This window comes from Solanum verrucosum, unplaced genomic scaffold (genome assembly GCF_900185275.1).
Source record: "Solanum verrucosum unplaced genomic scaffold, falcon-dt-bn FXZP01000228.1, whole genome shotgun sequence".
NCBI classification, from domain to species: Eukaryota; Viridiplantae; Streptophyta; class Magnoliopsida; order Solanales; family Solanaceae; genus Solanum; species Solanum verrucosum.
In genome coordinates this window covers 2,743,227-2,763,715 of record NW_026020210.1, presented here as the reverse complement: position 1 = coordinate 2,763,715, position 20,489 = coordinate 2,743,227, and the positions used below count along the sequence as shown (strand labels likewise).

The following is a 20,489-nucleotide window of genomic DNA, read 5'->3' as shown; positions in this document are numbered from 1 at the left end:
ACCACATGTGATTACCTTTGTCAGGGTCGAAATGAGAGTGTTGGAAGCAGGTTCGCCAGAATCCAATAGTTGTAATTCAAATCCTGTATTTTTCTTTAAAAAAAATCATTTAATATGTCAAAAATTATTAATTTTGAACTCAATAACTCAAAAGGACTAAAATCCCTAACCCATAAGTTTCAAATCCTGATTCTGACTCTTCTGATCACACAAGTTTATTCATTCAAAATGTGATTAACTTTCTGCTCGTGTATTAACGTGTGCTGATTGTTGATTTAGATAAATATGATTTCTACCGAAACATCCTACATGTTGAGGAAAGTACTAGGGATCCCATGCATGTTGATAGAAAGAAATTCAAGAGTTCTCTCTTCACTGGAAGGATTCTTGTGCAAAAAAATAAAATGAAGTAGTTGGAAAAAGATTCATATCTCGTATGTTACTCCCTTCTATAACCTGAGGCTGGCATGCAAGCGAGGCTTGATGCACATGCCATCCAAAGTTTCAAGTGTTTTGGTCTCTGTATCCAAGGAAATGAGGAGATTGACAATGATGTGACACATCATACTAATGCAGGGTGGATGAAATGGAGGCTTGCATTTGTAGTATTGTGTAATAAGTAGTGTTACCAAAACTTAAAGGCAAGTTCTACAGTGTAGTGGTTCGACCAACTATATTGTATGGGGTAGAGTCTTGGTCAAGCAAGAACTCTCATGTTTAGAAGATGAAAATTGTAAAAATGAGGAAGCTATGGTGGATGTGTGGGCATACTAGGAGAGATTGGATTAGAAATGAAGATATCCAAAACAAAGTAGGAGTGACCTCGATAAAAGACAAGATGCGGAAGTGAGACTGAGATGGTTCAAACATGTGAAGAGAAGATGCATGGATGCCCAATTGCGGAGGTGTGAGAGGTTAGCTGTAGATGGTTTCAGTTTAGCTAGAGGTAAGCCGAAGAAGTATAGTAGAGAGGTGATTAGACAGGACATAGTGCAGTTGCAGCTTAGTAAGGACATGATCTTAGATAAAAGGTTATGGAGGATACGAATTAGGATAGAAGGATAGTAGGTTGTAGAGCGTTGTCTCACTAATCCTTCCATAGTAGTAGTCCGAGCATTTCTCTTGTAGTTTCTTGTCCTCTAAGTTCTGTTACTATGTACTGTCTCTTGCACTTCGATTATCGCACTATTTCGTTGTAGTCACTGGTTTTTTGTTTTCAGAATGTTTTTTCATGCTTTCTATAGTATTTTCATGATTTCTTCACTTCTATTATTTCTCTTTTTATCTGATTTTTCTTGAGTCGAGGGTCTATCGAAAACAACCTCTCTAAATCCAAAGGTAGGTACACTCTACCCTCCCTAGAACCCACTTGTGGGATTACATTGGGTATGTTGTTGTTCTTGTTGCAGAAGATACTGTTCCTTTTGTTCTTGATTTGCGCTAAACCATGCATAGATACTATTGATGCTTACGTTATGATCTAGTGCTTTTGCCGTCACATACTTCCACTCTATTGTGAAAACAGAGATTGAGAAGATAATAATTACTAATAAAATGTATGGAGTTTGGTAAATTGTTGAAACGATCTTATACTAAGGTAAAGTTGTGCAAATTTGTACTTAAATTGTATTCGTTTACACAATGATCTGAGGTCTGGGATGCTAGATATTTCCATTTAGGGTAAGGAATCAAATAGATCTGAATAGAAACAAGGAAAATAGGTCAATTAATTGATTGTTATTTTCAACAGGTGGTTGGGTACTACCAATCAGAAAAAAAAGATCAGGTTGTTGGATTCTTCTAATCGGCATGGCTAAGACCATTCTTAACAGGATTTGTATACCATCAGATCACGAAATGTAGCAAGCCATCAGACGAATTGCAAACATAGTTTCTATGTGAGGATTCAACTTTAGATTTCAGAATCTCAACCTCACGAATCACGAGTAGAAAAACTGTTTAATACATTTTGGACAAGCTTTTTAAATACTATGCCATACCTTAACATCATATGACTTGATGAAGGTCTCCATCCTTACCTTCTGGCGTGACAAATGATTCCCATTGAAGTATGTGGGTCTAGTTTGTGAAGTTCCCTCTTGGAATAGTGCGCTGATGGTAATTTGTTGAGACATAATCTTTTCTCATTGGCTGAAAACAAATAGACGTGAGACCTTGCTCTGATACTAATTGAAAGTGCAAAGATGGGTTGGAGGGTGGGTGAGTTTTTAGTTGTATTAGTCGACTTCCTGTTTCTAGTAGTCAACTATTTAACCGAAAAGCAACAACCAGTTAATCCAAACAATAAAGTGCTGAAAGGAAATTTAACACCATATATATTTTTTTGAGAATGAAACACCATATGTTTTTATATTGGTTGAGATTCATAATGGATCTTAGTCCAGTCCCCTTCATCGAGTTGCAAGGGTGTTCTCTTCTAGCTTTTGAGTATTTTGAACTTATACAGTGCTTGTCGAGTATAGCTCCTAAGTCTACACTCAATTCTTTTTTCTCCTTTTTCAATCTTTTGATACAAAGCTTTATCAACAATATTTTTCTCTCCTCTTTTTTAATACACCACTCAGAAAACAATGCTTGCTAAAAGTAGAATAGAGCTTGTGAGATGGTTCAGATGTATTGTATATCTTCTTCTTTCTTCAGTGACCTTCTTATAGAGGTGGATGATTAGCTTGAAGGTTTTTTTTAGAAGAGATGACAACCCAAGAGATTTGATCCTTGCAGAAGGAAGGAGGGTCCTGTTTCCAAGAATAAGGTCTTTATTGACTTTCAATCAATTAATCCGTTGATCAGCTTTGTGGAGCGATTCTCTCCAAGCGAGATTTAGGGACTCCAAATGAGATCTGCATCTTGGTCTGTGTCGTGATTTCTTCTTTATTGATGGGTTCTTGATAGCTTACTTTTGAATTCTCCTTGATTTGTGATGGTATCAATTATTTTTAATACCTTCCTTTGATTGATGAGATAAGAGGTCTTCCCGTTGATTGTAATCAATTTACAGCTTGCTGTTGGGATCCTCCTGTTGATTGTAATCAACATACAGCTAGCTTGTTAGCTGCTGTTCTTCTTTTTCCTTTTGTGCTGCTTTACTGAATTCTTTCTTGAATTCCTTTCCAATTCTTTAAAGCTCATAGGAGAGACCGAAAAACTTTGGATATCAGCAAAGCAACCAATCAAAGCTTTAAACTCCAGGACAGTGGATTATTGCAAATTAAGAAATATAGGAAATAATCAGTTAATAATGAGGCCGAGACAAAAAAGTTCTCTTTTCACTTCGTATTGTTTCAACTTGCCATCTGAGAATGATTCTTGTGAGAGGAAAGTATCCATAAAAGACCTCAAGACTATGAGAAATTATTTCCAGACTACAAGAAGTCCCATTTTTACCAGGCTGGCTAGAGAAAAATCCACAAAGTTAGGTGAATAAAAGAAGACGAAAACATAAAACTATCAAGTAAAAGTTCCTAAAGGCAGGAAGCAGTTATGGATAATTATTTTTGTGGCGATCGGCATGATGCATAGGATTCACAGTTCTCTTACAATTTACTCTATTGGATACCATTTCAAGGTCCACAATGATCCAACTAATAGATTTGATGCAGGAAGGCATAGAGGCCAATCTGAAGAAAGAATACAACCAAAAATATTTATGAGTGCAAGGCAGTAAAAGAAGCCAAATGTTGTCTGACTCGCAGGGAATATTTCTTTGCAACTTTTCTGACTACTTAATATGTCATATATCCAAGTTGAGAAGCTTCAACTTGGAGGAACTAATAGAGGTAAAGCGCAAGTGAAAGTGTCCTCCTTTGATTTATGACCGCTGACTAACAACTTAATACAATCGTGAAGACATGCATGTTTGGTCAACAAAGGCAGAGCTAGGATTTGAAGCATATGGGTTCAGGATTCTAGTTCTTTTGAGATATTGAGCTCTAAATTAATAATTTGTGCATAATCAATGAAGTTTTTAAGACAAATACAGGGTTTGGACCAAAGCTACTGGGTCTGGCTGTACCCTGTAAGCCATATTCTAGTTCCACCCCTGCTGGTCAAGCAATAGGCATGAAGATATGTTTTTATACCATGTTTGTGCATTTTTCCTCGATTTAATTCTATATAAATGTCTTTTTATCTTAGTATCTTTTCTTGAAATAAAATTTGTGCTCAAAGCAGCAAACAATCTGTTGCCATAACTTTACCAAAGTTTATTGAAGGATTTGATCCTTCTTCTTTGTGTTCAGAGAAATCATTTTTTAATAATGTTCGAGCATTTCTGTAGTTGTGACGGTCATCTGTCTTGGGGTTGAGTATGATGCTGTAAACTGCTTCATTGATGTAGCGGAACAATTGTTGATGCAATTGCTGTACCTCACCGCTTCTAGTGTTTCCCAGAATAAAGTTTCTTGTATTGTAGCTGCTTATGTAGGAGCTAAGTTTAAGAACCTACACTTCTGTATGCCTGTCATGACAAATTTATCTGTCTGTAAGCTACATGCATCTTTGAGAGATACTGTCTTGTTTCTTTTTTAAAACTGCAGTGTGATGAAGGCTGAATGTTTGCAATCTGTTGGGTCCAATAGCTGAATTAAACTTACAGTTGACCATTCTTTAGAACATACTATGACGACAGGCCTTATAAACTTAAATTGTCATTTTCCCCTTGTTTTGCTTCTCAGTGACGAGCTCCTCAGTTTTTGTCGACTTGCCTGCAGCCGCACTCTTAATTGTTTCCCTTCGTTATCTGTCTCTTGATTTTGATGCGCGGATGAAAGCTGTAACATATAAAAGTAAGTCATCCATATCAAACAGCACTTTTCAGAGGAAAAATATTGATATTCCAAGAACAGTTTGTTACAACGAAAAGGAAGAAGAACTTCAGATCTACAAGGTGTAAACAGTAGGAAATAGCAGCTGTAAATTGCTACAGAAAATCTGAAAGTGAAGAAGAAGGCTTAATTTTCTTGAGTTCAATTTTTTTCACTAGATGTTTCATTACATATGGTGTATTTATAGATAAAGTGTGAGAATTACAACCACATAATAAGCAAAATATCTCACACCAAACTATGTACCTATGTGGCTCACTATCTACCACTCATTTTAAATCAAGACTAACATATCTACTACAAAATATCTCCAACCTAGGAGTTTCTAGACAATTCTTACTTTTTTAACATATCTAATGCAAAATATCTCTAACCTAGGAGTTTCTAGACAAATCTTAATTTTCTAACACAGTTAATGAGTAGTCCACCTGGAGGAAGAAAGTAAATTCACCTGCTGTCGAAGAAGCAATAGATCACTTCACCAGGCATATTGTTTCTGAGTGGGTCACAGATCTCTGGTACTCCCGCATAACTTCTGCTACACAGGGTCCTGAGGAACTTGTGCAGATCATGAATGGTGTACTAGGGGAAATTTTATGTCGCATGAGAACTATTAATCTTATAGATCTTATCACAAGGTTTAAAATTTTAGTTCCTGGATGTTGCTGAAGATTTCCTCTCTACATTAACTTTTTATCTTAAAGAATTCATTCAACTGAACACATGCAGAGATATTATCAATCTAATACGCACTCACTTGGAGCTGTTTCGTGCAAGCAAAATAAATATTTAGAAGAAACGGCCAAGTTCCTTGACAATTGAAGAGCTAGATGTGGAGCTTAAACTGGTGTTGGCTGCAGACAACAAATTACATCCTGCTTTGTTTTCTCCGGAGGCTGAGCACAAAGTAGTTTCATTTTTATTATCTCTTAACAACTGATAATCAATTGATTTCTAGAAGTCCTTTTGGTTAGGATGTTTTATTTATCTTATACTAGTCTTCTTGATCTTCAGGTACTCCAGCATCTTATGGATGGTGTCATTTCATACACTTTTCAGACAGAGGATGCGCAGTGCTCTTTATTCCACAACATTGTCAGGGATCTTCTTGCTTGTGTTGTAATGCGACCAGTATTAAATATAGCTAATCCAAGGTAACAGCTTCCTAGATCTTGCTTGTTGTAGTCAAATTTTGTTTCTGCTCTTAATTTGTTCAATAACTTTTGTCAGGTTCATTAACGAGAGGATTGAGTCTCTAGTTGTTTCTGTAAAGAAGGGTGATAAAGGGAATACAGCAGGAGAAACAGAACCACAGTCTAGGCCGGTTGGATCTGGTAAAATATCAGCAGATCATTTTTCTCGGGTTTTAGATCCTTCTGCCAAGGGCGTAGAGCTTGTACAACTAAAAAATGACCAACCTAATAACAATGAGGAGCATGCCATGAACAGTATGAATGGAACAGATTTGTTGTTGGACCCTTTGCTTTCACTTGATGCTCGGTCTACTCGTTCTTGGAGTTCTTTGCCATCACAAGCCGATGCAGATGACAGAAGAGGTATTCAGAGACACCACTCTGGAGGAGAGTGGAGTGAAAGGCTAGATTTGCTTTCTCGTAGAAAGTCTGAAGCCCTGGCCCCTGAAAATTTAGACAATATATGGGCAAAAGGCAGAAACTATAAACGGAAAGAAGAGGCCAATTTAGCATCTGATAAACTCAAGAAGAGTTCATTGGTAAGTGCACCAAAATCGCCGGGACAGTCAAAGGAAGCTAAACAGAAAGAGAGTGAGAGAGAAAACAAGGTTGGAGATAATCATTATGTGACGGACAATGCTCCCTCGCAAGGTGATTTGAAAAGACCAATTTATCCTCCAGATTACTCGTATCAAGAGGAAAATGAACATAGCTCAGATGAGGTTGAATCAGAGAGCACTAGTTCTTACACTACTGAAGATGAAGAACCCAGCAGTGTGACTGGTTTTGACTCTCCTGGAACTCAAGTGTGGGATGGGAAAAATATAAGGAATGTCAATCACATTCATCATCCACTTGAAAATAATGAACGCCATAAGAGAAGAAAAGGAAAAGCTAGTAAAACACATATCCGCTCTAAACACTTAAATAGAGTACTGTCTGGACGGAAAAGGTCTAGATTAAGCAACCAAACGGAACACTTGTGGCAAGAGACACAAAGAGCCAGCTTCTTACAGGGGGGTGGACAAGATATATTAAATTCCAAAGAAAATGTGAAACCGGATGGTCTAAGTGATGACTCTGAGACAGAAATATTCAGTAGAATTTCTAGTGACACTAACGCATCATCATATGTCTCGTCAAGAAGCTTTTCGTAAATTCATAGTATGGGTCCTTATTCTACAACAGGTTCTATAATTGCTGATTCTTTTTTGAAATTAAGAAGTGAGGTATGAATTTGATTGTCATCCTTTTGTCCATGTTACCGACTTAAGGATTAACTCGGATGATCTTGGACGTCTACTGAATAAGCTTTTTCTCTGTTGCAGGTCCTGAGTGCTAATATCGTAAGAAGTGGCTCCAAAACTTTTGCTGTTTATTCCATATCTGTTACAGACATGAACAATAATAGTTGGTCTATCAAAAGAAGGTAGAGTGATTTGAACTTTCTACTGTTAGGCGGTGTGATGATCACTCTTTTGTAGAGATTGTCATCTCTAGAATCTCTTGCATCAAATTAAAATTTAGGCTGCTGGTTGCAGGTTTCAACATTTTGAGGAGCTACACTGGCGTCTTAGGAGTTTCCGGAGTACAATCTTCATTTACCTCCCAAGCATTTCCTCTCTTCAAGTCTGGATGTTCCTGTCATTCGAGAATGGTGCAAATCACTTGTCATATATTTGAAGGTGATACTTTAATAGACGGCATGTGACAGTCCCTTCCTTTAGCAATCAGTATTACTTTCTTCCAGATCATAGTGACATCATGTTAAACACATTTACTATGATATCTAAATAATGTTTAAATGTTACTCTTTCACTCCTTTTAAATATTGCTATACTTTGCGTTTTATCCAGTGTTATCAAAGGCGCGCTTAAGCCCTGAAGCAAGGCTCAAAACGTGTTGAGCGCTTCGCCTCGCTTTATGTGCGCTTCAATGTCGTCATCAAGATTCTAAGACAAACTTTGCCTTGCCAATGAGCCTCTTATGAAGAATTGACACTAAACAATTGATATTTCACTTTATAATAAAAATTTTTTGATTTCATTGGTCATATATTTGTCATTCATGTTTATAATTATTAGTCTTGGACTAAACTTATATATTTGTATTTTTTTTCTCCCTTTGTGCCTTTATTCATTAAAGCCCACGCTTTATTTGCGCTTCAAGCCCCCACGGACCTTAGAGCTTTTTTGCGCTTTTCGCCTTCGATAACAGTGGTTTTATCATAGCACTTAATCTTGGTCTTAGTTCTTTAATAGTACTTGGACTTTCATATCTGCCAAGAATTGTCTTTCATATTCCTGAAATCAATAAAATACCTTTACTATTTTGCTTTTATTTCATTTCTCTAATGTTGTCTTTGTATTTTTTTGGTTACTGTTTCTGCTTTCCTCAGAAACTTCTGCTGCTCCCAACTGTTTCCAACTCCATCGAAGTATGGGACTTCCTCAATGTGGATTCACAGGTTGAAAACATTATCAGCTTTACAGTTTTCTTACTCTGGATAGTTTTTAGAACAAAGAGAGTTGATTTTACATTCTTTCTTTGTTCCTTTATTTTGTTGTGCAGACATATAGCTTCTCAAACTCCTTGTCCATAATTGAAACATTACAGGGTGAGTAATCTGAGTTAGCATGATGAGAGGGAAAAGGGGTGGGGCATCGTCCTGTGTGTTAGTTATAAATAGTTTATATGGATACTGGATTTCAGCTGACCTAGACAGCACTGTACGCCAAAAGAGTAAAGAACCTCCGCATGGTATAAGCCCTCAAACTGATCTGTTATCCTCCAAGGGGAAGCATTCTAATACTGAAAGCAAGAATCCAACTTCAAGGATGGAACAACATCATGCAGGACATGAATCAAATAATGACAACAAGGTGCATGCAAACAGAAAATCAACCCCAAACATGCAGACGACATCAAAATCAGTTGAAAGTAACTCACGTGCATCACCTGAATCTCTTGTTGCTGCTCCCGTGGATCCCCCCTTTCCCAGTGAGGTAGTCACTTGTCTAATTTGGAAAGAATATACCTCCTTGCACTATTGAACTCTAAAGAATAGATTGCTTATGATTCATCGATTATGGAAAGATGAGAAGGTCCATTTATTCAAGGATGCTTTTATATTTGATGTAATTTCTACAATGGCTCTAAACCTCATTTTTATTTCACTGTAGTGGGTGCTACCAAATTTAACCGTGCCTATATTCATCTTGTCGACGTCATTTTTCAGCTCCAAGATGGTGGATGGATCAGGTAGTATTTAAGCTCTTGGACTTGATTTTAAATGCACTTGTGTCAGGGACTTCACTGGACCTGTTGTCTTGGGGCTCATTTTAGGAGGAATGCATTCTGGGTGGCTAAACAGGTTTTACAATTGGGAATGGGTGATGCATTTGATGATTGGCTGATTGAGAAAATCCAGCGTCTGCGCAGGGGTTCAGTAGTTGCTGCAGGTATCCAATGTGTTGAGCAGGTATTGTTCAAGTGCCCATTTGTTTATTTTTCAAGAAAGAGAGGTGCTAATGACAATTCTATTTGCATGTGGAACAGTAATGTTTTTGGCTCACTGGATAAGTGTTGTTTACTCTTAACATAATTTTGTTCGAGAAATTCTTGTGTCTTTTTATTCTTTTCTGATTGTGCTCTATGTTCTTTCTCCCCTTTTAGGGGGTGGAGACAGGGCACTGGAGTATGTACTGTCATCAGTCATCATCTAACTTGCTTTATTGATATATCTTGCACATCCATTCAAATGAAAGAGCTGGTGCATGCTTCTTTAAAATCCTTTTAAAGCAGTTTCCCATGACTCTGGACAGCCAAAATTTCAATGTTGGACCAAGTACCAGTTAACTATTTGTGCTCCATGTAGATTCTCTGGCCGGATGGTATATTCATCACAAAGCACCCAGCACGTCAACGTCCTGCACCTTCCTCATCCCCCAATTCTCCTCCAGGCATGCCTTCAACTCCATTATCTTCGCCTAGGCTGGAGGATTCACAGAAACTGGATGAGATGCAGAAGCAGGAAGCAGAGCAACGTGCAAAATTTGTTTATGAGCTAATGATTGGTTGGTTCTTTTACCATATTCTGTTGGATATATGCATTCAACTCAACTCATTTTCTTTTTTCCGTACTCTACAATTGTTCGACTCCTATTATCATTTGCAGATAAGGCACCAGCTGCTATTGTAGGACTTGTTGGTCACAAAGAATACAAACAGTGTGCAAAGGATCTTTATTACTTCATCCAGGTGATCACTATGCCATTACGTTTAGGAAACTCCCTATATGATCGATAGCCTTTTAAATTCTTTCATCTGTCTTAGTTTCTGTGTTTGACCTCTTCTAATTTCTAAAGAAACAACTCGTTGAGAGACTTTTTTTTCTTGTACAGTCATCTGTGTGTATGAAGCAGTTAGTCCTTGATCTTCTCGAGCTATTACTGGTGTCCGCATTCCCAGAGCTGACTTCTGTATTTAACACATTGCATGAGGAGAAGGAGAGATTTGGAGAACTCAAAATAGATTAAGTGGATCGTTTGCCAAAATGCCATTTCGTTATACAATTTTAAGGAAAATCGTCAACAAGTTTATCCCGTTAATCATGGTAAAGGTTTTGTTTGAGGATTTACCAAGACTTGTGTGTAATATTCTTCTTTCTGTGGAAGCACAAAATGCTAGGTTCATTTTATCAAATATGTAAAAATGTTGGGAGGGCCATGACTGTTCCAAATTTTTTGGCAATAGAAGTTATGGACCAACAGTCATAAATATTAGTATATGTTAAGATGTCTGGAAATCCACAAATGATGGATTAGTAGATAGCAAGATATGACTTATTTATACTGAATATGAATATTTAAGATGAAGCTAGAGTTTTGCTATTGATTCTCAAATATTTTTGACTGGTCATTTTTTGGTGAAGTTTCATTATGTGTTTTGATTATAATTTTTGTGAGAAATATTTGACTTTTTAAAGAAACATGATTTATATCCATAAGTTCCAAAAACTATTTAACATTCAAAAATTTACAAAAGCATAGAGAGACATGGACCTAACAACGAGGATAATCTAAACAATCGACAAAATGACTTAAATGGCATACTATAGGCAAAATACAATGGTTCAACTAACAAAAAAGTACATTTGTCGTATCCAGGGGCGGACCCACACTTGGTTAAAGGGGTGTCAGCGACACCCCTTTGCCAGAAAATTACATTGTATATAGAGGTCAAATTTTGATTTAATAAATATATATAAAAGTATTGACACCCCATGATAATAGTGAAATGTTTAGTCTAGTGGTTAAGAAATTGTAAATATTCCTTAAAGTTGTATCAGTTCATCGACCTCGAATAGCCAGCTTTCTTGCACCATCTGGTAACATATAAGGCCGCCATAACTTCATAATATTACTTAAAATAATATTTGAATGGTTTAGCTAAAGTTTTTTTTTTCTCATCTCGTATTCACATTGGAGCATGATTAAACTCAGATTCACATCAGAAAGTCCTATATTGAATTTGGGTGGGTAAAGTGATTAATTCTCGATTAAGATTGAAGCATGATTAAATTCAGATTCGCATCGGAAAGTCCCATATTGGATTTGGGTGGGTAAAGTGATTAATTTTCGATAGTAGACATTCTTTTGCTTCTGATAGAAGATTGGCTATTCAACATATTTCTCCGATAGAACCTTGTTATGGTCCAGCTAGAAATCGCGCTACTTCATTACATACTTTATCAACAGTTATATCTGCAGAAAAATAAAAAATTAAAATTGATCCTCGGTTAAACATTGTTCAAACAAATGATAAAGCATCTGATATTTCTGATAAGGATATTCCTTCTGTATCCGAGATGGATTTTAATCTTAATGATACTTAATGATAAGTGAACATCAAATTGATTTTAGTCCAGGTTCGCTGGCAAGAAAATATATTCAAAATGAATTTTTAAATGAAAAATGGAACCAGTTTAAAACTTGGTTTTTTGACACTTATAGTAAAGAAGATTTAAATAATATTTCTCAAGAGTTTTATGAAACTTGTGCATTACATAATCATATTATGTTCTTTGTGCCTTGGTTTATAACCACTTATTTGCCTTTATTCATCAATGTTCTTGAACGATCCTACAAAGATGAATCAGGTAATATTATTCAATCCATTTATCCTCCTCAAGCTCCGTTTATTTTACCAAATAATACTAGTATTACTTTTACTACTTTTCATAAATTTATTGATAATGATGTCACCGTTGTAAGTATAAATGAAATTAATCACCTTATTTCTCAAAATAATTATTTGGGTCTATATGTTAAAGTTATTGGTGAACATATTTGTTTTCTAGACAAAAAATTAGATAGCTTGTCTAATCTGATTGTTCAAATTGATAATAAGCTAAAATCTGTGAAACAAGTTTCAGAACAGGCTTCTTCGTCAAAACAGCCTGATGTTCATATTCAAAGGCCTCCTGAGATTCAGGATTTTATTCTTAGACCTTTGCATGACCTTGAAAATCTTCTTGATAAAAAGTTTTCTCAATTTGGTGCAAGTGCGAAACCGATAAGTCTCGCTGAAGATTTTGCAGATGAGATGGAAGCCACTTTTGATTTCAAAACTCAAATAGAAATGGAAGTTAATAAACTTCATGGGTATCCAAAGAAGAATAGCGGTAATACTGCTTATGCTAGAAAACCTAGCATGCAAACATATTACTATCTCAGGCCTACTCCTCAAGATGTTTTAATAGAGGAAAGAGATTGGAATCAAACTAACACTTCTTATAGTGTAAGTGAGATTTATGAATGGAATCTCGATGGGTTAACTGATAGGCAGTTGACGATTATGGTTCATAGGATGCTTATGTATGATACTATCTGCAAAAGTGTTAGTAACACTGACAAGACCATTTACAAGATGATTATTGCAGGATTTACCGGTCAACTAAGAGGATGGTGGGATAATTATATGCCCTCTGATGCGAGAGCAGCAGTAATTAATGCTAAGGCAGTAAATGAAGGAGTTGATAATTTAGGTTTTGCCCTTGTTCAAAATAGAGAAGACGCTGTGTATACACTCATTTTGACTATTCTTGAACATTTTAGTGGTAGATTTACCAATCAATATGAAACCATTAGATCTCTACTAAATGGTCTTAGATGTAGACATTTAGGTGAGTTTAGATGGTATAAAGACACTTATTTAAGTCGGGTCATGGAACTACCCGAAAATGGTTTAGAATTCTGGAAAGCCAAATTTATTGATGGCTTACTTTCTTTATTTGCAGAAAGAGTAAAAAAGACTCTTCGAAATCCTCAAGGAATTATTCCCTATAGTGATTTTACTTATGGAAAGCTTATTGGGGCTTGTACGCAAGAAGGCATAAATTTGTGCAATGAGTTAAAACTCTCAAGACAGCTTAAAATGGATAAGCTTAGAGAAAAGTCTCAATTAGGAGATTTTTGTACTCAATTCGGTTTACCGGATGCTTCAAAAAACACCAACCGAGAAACTTCTAAATCAGAATCTCATAGATCTCATCATAAGAAAAGAAGATCTAGAAGAAGGACTAGAGAAGAAAGAGATGAGCGTAGGGCTCATTGTAAATCTCATAGATTTACTAGGAATAGGTCAATGCGAAATCTTGATAAGATTAAGTGTTATAAATATGGAAAATTTGGGCATATAGCTCCAAATTGTAAGCTAGAAAAGCTTAAGACTCTAGAACTTGATGATGATATTCAAGAGAAGATTTATAGTTTTCTATATACTTCTGGTTCCGAATCAGATTATGATGATTCTGAAGCAAGTTATGCAACAAAGGATGAGCAACCTGAGTCATCTAGTAAGGTTCAACAAGATTCGAATGATGCTTGCAAATGTCATGGTGATAGTTGTCATTGCGAACATGATGAATTCTACAAGATACAATCTCAGTTCGAAGACATGAATATGTTCACTATCACTGTAGACAATGTGATAGAACTTCTTAAAGAAGTTACCGATAATACTCTTCGTGAAAAGATCATTCAATTGGCTGCTAGTAAAACTAGCTCTTCAACTAGTATTCCTAACGATAAAAAGGTTAAAGATGAGTTTAATTATTCTGCTCCTTACTCATTGTCTGAAGTTCATAATAGACTCTCTTCTAAACAAACCATGATTATTCGTGATACCTCTTTTGATGATTTAAAAGGAGAAATTGAACATTTAAAGGAAGAAATTAAATTTCTTAAACAAAATCATATTATTTGTGATCACCATCTTACTCAGATTGAGTCTGCTAATAGCAAAGGAAAAAATAAGATTGATGAATCTACTGCTGAAGAAAATACTCTTGCCAACACCTTGAATATTGATCCGAAACAAAATATGTTTTTAGGAATGATGCAAATCGTTATAGCTCATAAATGGTATGTTAAATGTACTATATTAATTGATAATACTTTTTCTATAACTAACATTGATATGATTGATAGTGACGCTGATGTGAGTTTCATTCAAGAAGGTCTAGTACCTACTAAATATTTTGAAAAAACAACTCATATGGTTAAATCTGCATCTGGTCATGCTTTAGATATAAAGTATAAATTATCTAATACTCGGATTTGCCAGAATAAAGTTTGTATTCCTCACTTCTTTTTCTTAGTAAAAAATCAGTTATACCCTCCTATTATTCTAGGAACTCCTTTTATAAATGCAATTTATCCTTTTACTAATATAAATGCTAAAGGATTTTCTGCTACTTATAAAAATCAAGATATTAGTTATACTTTTATCACCGAGCCTATTTCTAGAGATATTAATGCTCTAATTGAAATGAAACAAAAGCATGTTGATTATTTACAACTTGAGATATTTAGTATGAATATATTCGATACTTTAAAATCTGCTAAAGTACAGAAAAAGATTAAACTCATTTCTGAAAAAATGGCAATTGATATTTGTGCTGATCATCCTAGTGCCTTTTGGAATCGGAAAAAGCATATTGTAACTCTTCCATATGAAGATGACTTCTCAGAGGAAAATATCCCCACCAAATCACGTCCTTATCAGATGAATACCGAATTGGTTGAATTCTGCAAAAAGGAAATTGATAATTTATTACAAAAAGGTTTGATAAAACCTTCCAAATCACCATGGTCGTGTACTGCTTTTTATGTTAATAACGCAGCAGAAAAAGAACGAAGTGTTCCCAGGTTAGTTATAAATTATAAACCTTTAAATAAATTTTTACAATGGATTTGGTATCCTATTCCAAACAAAAGGGATTTATTATCAAGACTATATGATGCTAATATCTTTTCAAAATTTGATTTAAAATCTGGACATTGACAAATTCAAATATTTAAAGACCATTCTTATAGAACGGCATTTAATGTCCCGTTTGGACAATACGAATGGAATGTAATGCCCTTTGGTTTAAAAAATGCTCCCTCGGAATTTCAAAAGATTATGAATGATATTTTTAATCCTTATTTGGATTTCATCATAGTTTATATTGATGATATTTTAGTATACTCAAAGACTCTTGAAATGCATATTAAGCATCTAGACATTTTTAAGAAAATAGTTATTCAAAATGGTTTGGTCATATCTAAACCTAAAATGAGTCTTTTTCAAACAGCAGTTAGATTTTTGGGTCATTTGATTTGTCAAGGAAAGATGAATCCTATTCAGCGATCTATTGAATTCGCATCAAAATTCCCTGATATTATTACAGATAGGACGCAATTGCAGCGGTTTCTGGGAAGTTTAAATTACATTTCCCCCCTCTACAAAAATTTGTCTCGAGATTTAGCTCTGTTATACGACAGGCTAAAAAAGGATCATAAGAAGCCTTGGACTAATAGTCTCACAGATCTTGTAACGACTATTAAAGAAAGAGTTAAATCTTTGCCTTGTTTAACCCTTGCTAATCCTGCTTGGCCAAAGATCGTTGAGACAGATGCGTCCAATATGGGTTATGGTGGAATATTAAAACAGATTAACCCGCATGATTAAAATGAATACCTTATTCGATTTCATTCAGGAAAATGGAGCGATGCTCAGAAAAAATATGCAACGGTAGCTCATGAAATGTTAACTATCGTTAAATGTGTTTTAAAATTTCAGGATGATCTTTACAATCAGAAATTTGTGATAAAAACAGATGCTCAATCAGTCAAATATATGTTTGATAAAGATTTTAAACATGATGCATCAAAATTAATTTTTGCTAGGTGGCAGGCACAATTAGCCCTTTTGATTTCGAAATTCATTATAAAAAGGGAAGTGATAATTCCCTCCCAGACTTCTTATCTAGAGAATATCTTTCTTCTTAAAAAAAAATGGGTTTTCTTGACTTTTTTACTGATATTACTTTGGTTACAATTTTGAAGGCAGTTCCTCTTAATAGAGATTTACAGGAACGTATTTTATGGAGAATTATAGACGGAATGGTGATGGATATCGTCGCTAATTACATGATTGAACAAGAACTTTATGAAAGATTTTATTGTTCTAAAGTCTATGACCTTTTAGATGATTAAAACTAAATGCTATGTTTGCAGGATGGATCCTCCTTGGGTAACCAAGGCTAGAGGAAGGGGCAGTTATACTCGAGGAAGGGGAAGATCATCCTCCTCAAAATCATCAGGATCGTCATACGGATCCTCATCCAGCTCTCCAATTATACAAAGGGGAGGAATGAGCTTGGTAAAACTAACAAGCTCTTCAAAAGAAGCTACTTCTTCGATACATCTGGATGATATTCCAGAAAATAATCCATTATATGCCCAACTGAGAGCATATTTATCTCAAAAGCAAAGTGATACTTTTGCATCGGTGGTGAAAGAAGAGGTTGATGATATTAAATCCTATGAAAGGGTAGTAAAGAAAGAAATGATATTTCTTATTGAAAACTTTGAGATACAGAGAAAAGAAGAACCCTGGAAGATATTCCAGCGATATTTACTTAACGGATTATACTTCCCAGGAGAGTCATACAAAACCCGCTTGTATTACGAGACCATTTTAACAAATACAGGTAGTGTTGAATTTCAGCACTTCTCAGGTTATAACACCAGCGAGAACGTTTATAACTTCTCCAAAATGATCATAAAGTAGATTATATCAATTGAAGATTGGGGTATATCCTCGATGAAAGAAAGGCAGATCAGCCTCAATAAAATCCCTACCAATTTCACTTATTGGGATTATATTAACGCTTTCAGCAAAGTTCTTTACTATAACAATGAAAGGCATAAACATACTTGGTTTATCAAGGTGTGTGCAAAGATATTTGTTGACCCAATTCCTAACTGGTTCTTGAACTAGTGGTTATACCACGGACCGACGGTAAAGATTTTACCTGATCCCTTTTTAAAGTTAAACAAAAACTAGGTTAAGGTTTCACCAGACCTTAATGATTTATACCACTCAGATCATGTTTGTTATATAGAACAAATTGAACAAATTTATTTCTTCATAGAATTCTCGATTCCATGGATCCATAAATGGACCCCGGAAGTAGGTTTTACTGAAGAACAAATTCCATGCTTATATAGGATTTATTAGAATAATTTTTGGGATAAATTAATGAAAAAAGATCCCATGACTAAATCATTATATGGCCAAGAATTATTGGACTCTATTTCTCAAAGAATCCAAGATTATGGTACTATTCCTCACAAAGGAATAATTGCTGACAACTCAGTCAAACATATTGCCAGAAGAATTTCCATTCAAGATGGAAATAAAGAAGAAATGATAAAGGAGTATTTGGATGAAATTTGGAGGAATCTACTCCTCAATATCACTCACTATGAAAAATCAGACACCTCAATGAGAAGTGAAACAGGTGATGATATCGCAAATGATGCTCAAGAGGCCCAGCCTTGTGAATCGGCAAAACCCGTGACAGAAGATATGTTGTCTAAAGCAGAAGGTTTACTTAGGGAGTTGAAAAAGAAAGACAAGATGACCACTATTGATTAACAGTAGATACACTGTTAAACCACAGTAGAAAAACTGTTATTGTACATGTGGGACCCATTGATAAGGGACCCATGGTCACTGTAGATCACTGTAGATGTACTGTAGATCACTGTAGATCTACTGTAGATCACTGTAGATCTACTGTAGATCATTGTAGATAGATCCTTTTTTCTTCTATAAATAAGGTCTTTTGTAGTTGGAAGGAGGGGCGTCGAAAAACACTCTCTCTTCAAAAGTTTTTTTTTAAGTTGTTTGTTTCTCTTAGTTTGTAAAGCTCTCGGTTTGCCGGAGGTTCGCCGGAAGTAAATAAAGTTGTTGATACAAGGTAATTTAATTCTCTACTTTTATTTATAAATCCTTTTATATCTCCGATTTGGAAGCTGTGACTATGTCCGGCTAAAAAATTTATATCTATGCCGGATAACTAACTTCTCTTTTATATAGATCATGAACGGATCTAAGCTTTATTTAAATATAGAAGAATTTTAGTATGGCTTCTCGACTTGGTTCTGAGATTGAGGTACAGTCAGATCTAGTACTACTTTTATTGGCTTTGTCTTTATGACTCCGTCTGATGAACCGTGGTTTTTAGCCCGAAATTGAGTTTGATAAGTAGGCCGCCTCATACCCGGTTAGAACTATCAGACACATGGGCTTAATAAAAGTATGTATTAGCTTCTTGACAGCCCCTTTGCTTGGGTAAAATAATTAAACCATGCAATCTGAGAAACTATGTTAAAATTCTTGTGTATTTCGATTCTTATGTAGTTGGACTACCTCTAAGGATATTGACTTGCTTGATCTATGACTGGGCGGACCACCGCCAGGTCAGTGATCCTGTACCGTTGGTATCAGAGCCTAGGAACTTTCATGGTATATATATAATTGATGTGAAGAATTTCGGCATAGATATATTCTCTCTTTTATATTATTATTATTAGTAGTAGTTTGATTATATATATATATATAGGTAAAGATAGAACTTATAGATTATAGGTTATATTAAGATAAATACTGATAAAATAAAAGATTATCAACACATTTTTTTTATTGATTATAGGACTCCGTAGTAAAGGATGGAGAGTTATGAAATTGTTTTATCTAAAACTATTTTTTCCATTAATGTGTGTGTAGGAACTTTTAAACTAATAATAATAATAATAATAATAATAATAATAATAATAATAATTAAGATTAGGCTAAAATATATAATTATGCATAAGAAAATAATCCGAAATTGATTTTGTTTTCACGCATATTTGTTTTTTAATTAGATTTTTAACAGTTAATAAATTAATTTTATATAAAACATAAGTAATAACAATATGTTTTATGTTTCAAGCATGCATTTATAATATAAATTTTTTATGCAATTAAAATTAAACTTGAATGAATTAAAGTATAAAATGTTGAGAACTTCTTAAATTATATATCAATTAAAATGAAAATAAATTGTTAATTGGTATTTTTTTTTTGTTTTTTTATTTTTTTATATATAACTTGTGTGTTTTGTGTCAATTCACAGTTTCTATTGCATTACTTTTTTTTTGTTAAATTTCAAATGTCAGTTTTTATGTTATTTTTTTACGAAATACAATTTTATAATATTTATTTTTTAAAAATACTACAAGTATAGGTACTTTCATTACAAAATACAGCTTAATAATATTTTTTTTTTTTAAAATACTGCAAGTATAGGTACTTTCATTCCAAACCCATCCTGTTTTAGGATATAGTCTTCTAACATTGATAAGAAAAGCCTAAACTAAAAACAAATACATCACTTTCCAGTAATTAAAAATAAAATAATCTAATTCAATCAAATTTTAATAAATTTAATGAAAAGAAACAAAGAAAGTACATCTTCTTTTAAATGGAGTAATAAATTATATACAACTGCAAATCAATAATTAGATGAGCATCAAACTGATTTAGATTAACTTCAACTGATTAAAGGTTTACAACAACTTCGAAGTAGATAATCAAAGATAACAAAAGAAGACCTTCACATAATACTCTATAATTTGCACATAAAAATTTGATAAATAAATTTAAGAATAAACAAAACAGAGGGTATATGTATTAATTCTAATTTTTACCTTTTGAATGTTTGACAAATACTGTTTAGGTATAATTAGAGTTACTTCAATAACTAATATTTGCATATAACCTTGTGTTCTTCTCGCAATCAAAATCCTCACTCGACCTTTTCTTCTTGTAAAATCATCTCCAAAGTGTAAGGTATTTCTGCTTTGAATTTATCAGAAACTATCCACAATCGAATAACACGAACTTTCAAGTTCCAATGCATTGATTTGGATATAATTTTTGAGATTGTGTTAAATTGCAAAGCCACTTATTGTTGAATATAGGAGAACAATGTAAAGTTATTACTGGAAATATCTATATATAGTACGTGACTTTCAAGATGCAGTGAAAAATGTAGTTAAAAATTCCTTGT

The 20,489-nt window shown here is 34.4% G+C and overlaps 1 protein-coding gene and 1 pseudogene across 1 annotated transcript; both read left to right on the top strand.

The window, feature by feature from the left end:
* The first annotated feature begins 885 nt into the window (after window positions 1–885).
* LOC125830370 (uncharacterized) lies at window positions 886–9,100 on the top strand (annotated as a pseudogene).
* A 189-nt stretch (window positions 9,101–9,289) lies between these two features.
* On the top strand, window positions 9,290–10,750 carry LOC125830369 (uncharacterized). The gene is made up of 7 exons (XM_049509553.1): window positions 9,290–9,298; window positions 9,345–9,529; window positions 9,713–9,809; window positions 9,915–10,113; window positions 10,215–10,297; window positions 10,441–10,655; window positions 10,699–10,750. The coding sequence occupies exons 1-6, from the start codon at window positions 9,290–9,292 to the stop codon at window positions 10,573–10,575; spliced, it is 708 nt and encodes a 235-aa protein (XP_049365510.1). The 3' UTR covers window positions 10,576–10,655; window positions 10,699–10,750.
* Window positions 10,751–20,489: the final 9,739 nt, after the last annotated feature.

Coding starts and splice junctions, on each gene's coding strand:
- LOC125830369 (XM_049509553.1), top strand. Junction 10,114..10,214: donor TGTTTATGAGCTAATGATTG/GTTGGTTCTTTT, acceptor TATCATTTGCAG/ATAAGGCACCAGCTGCTATT. Junction 10,298..10,440: donor ATCTTTATTACTTCATCCAG/GTGATCACTATG, acceptor TTTCTTGTACAG/TCATCTGTGTGTATGAAGCA.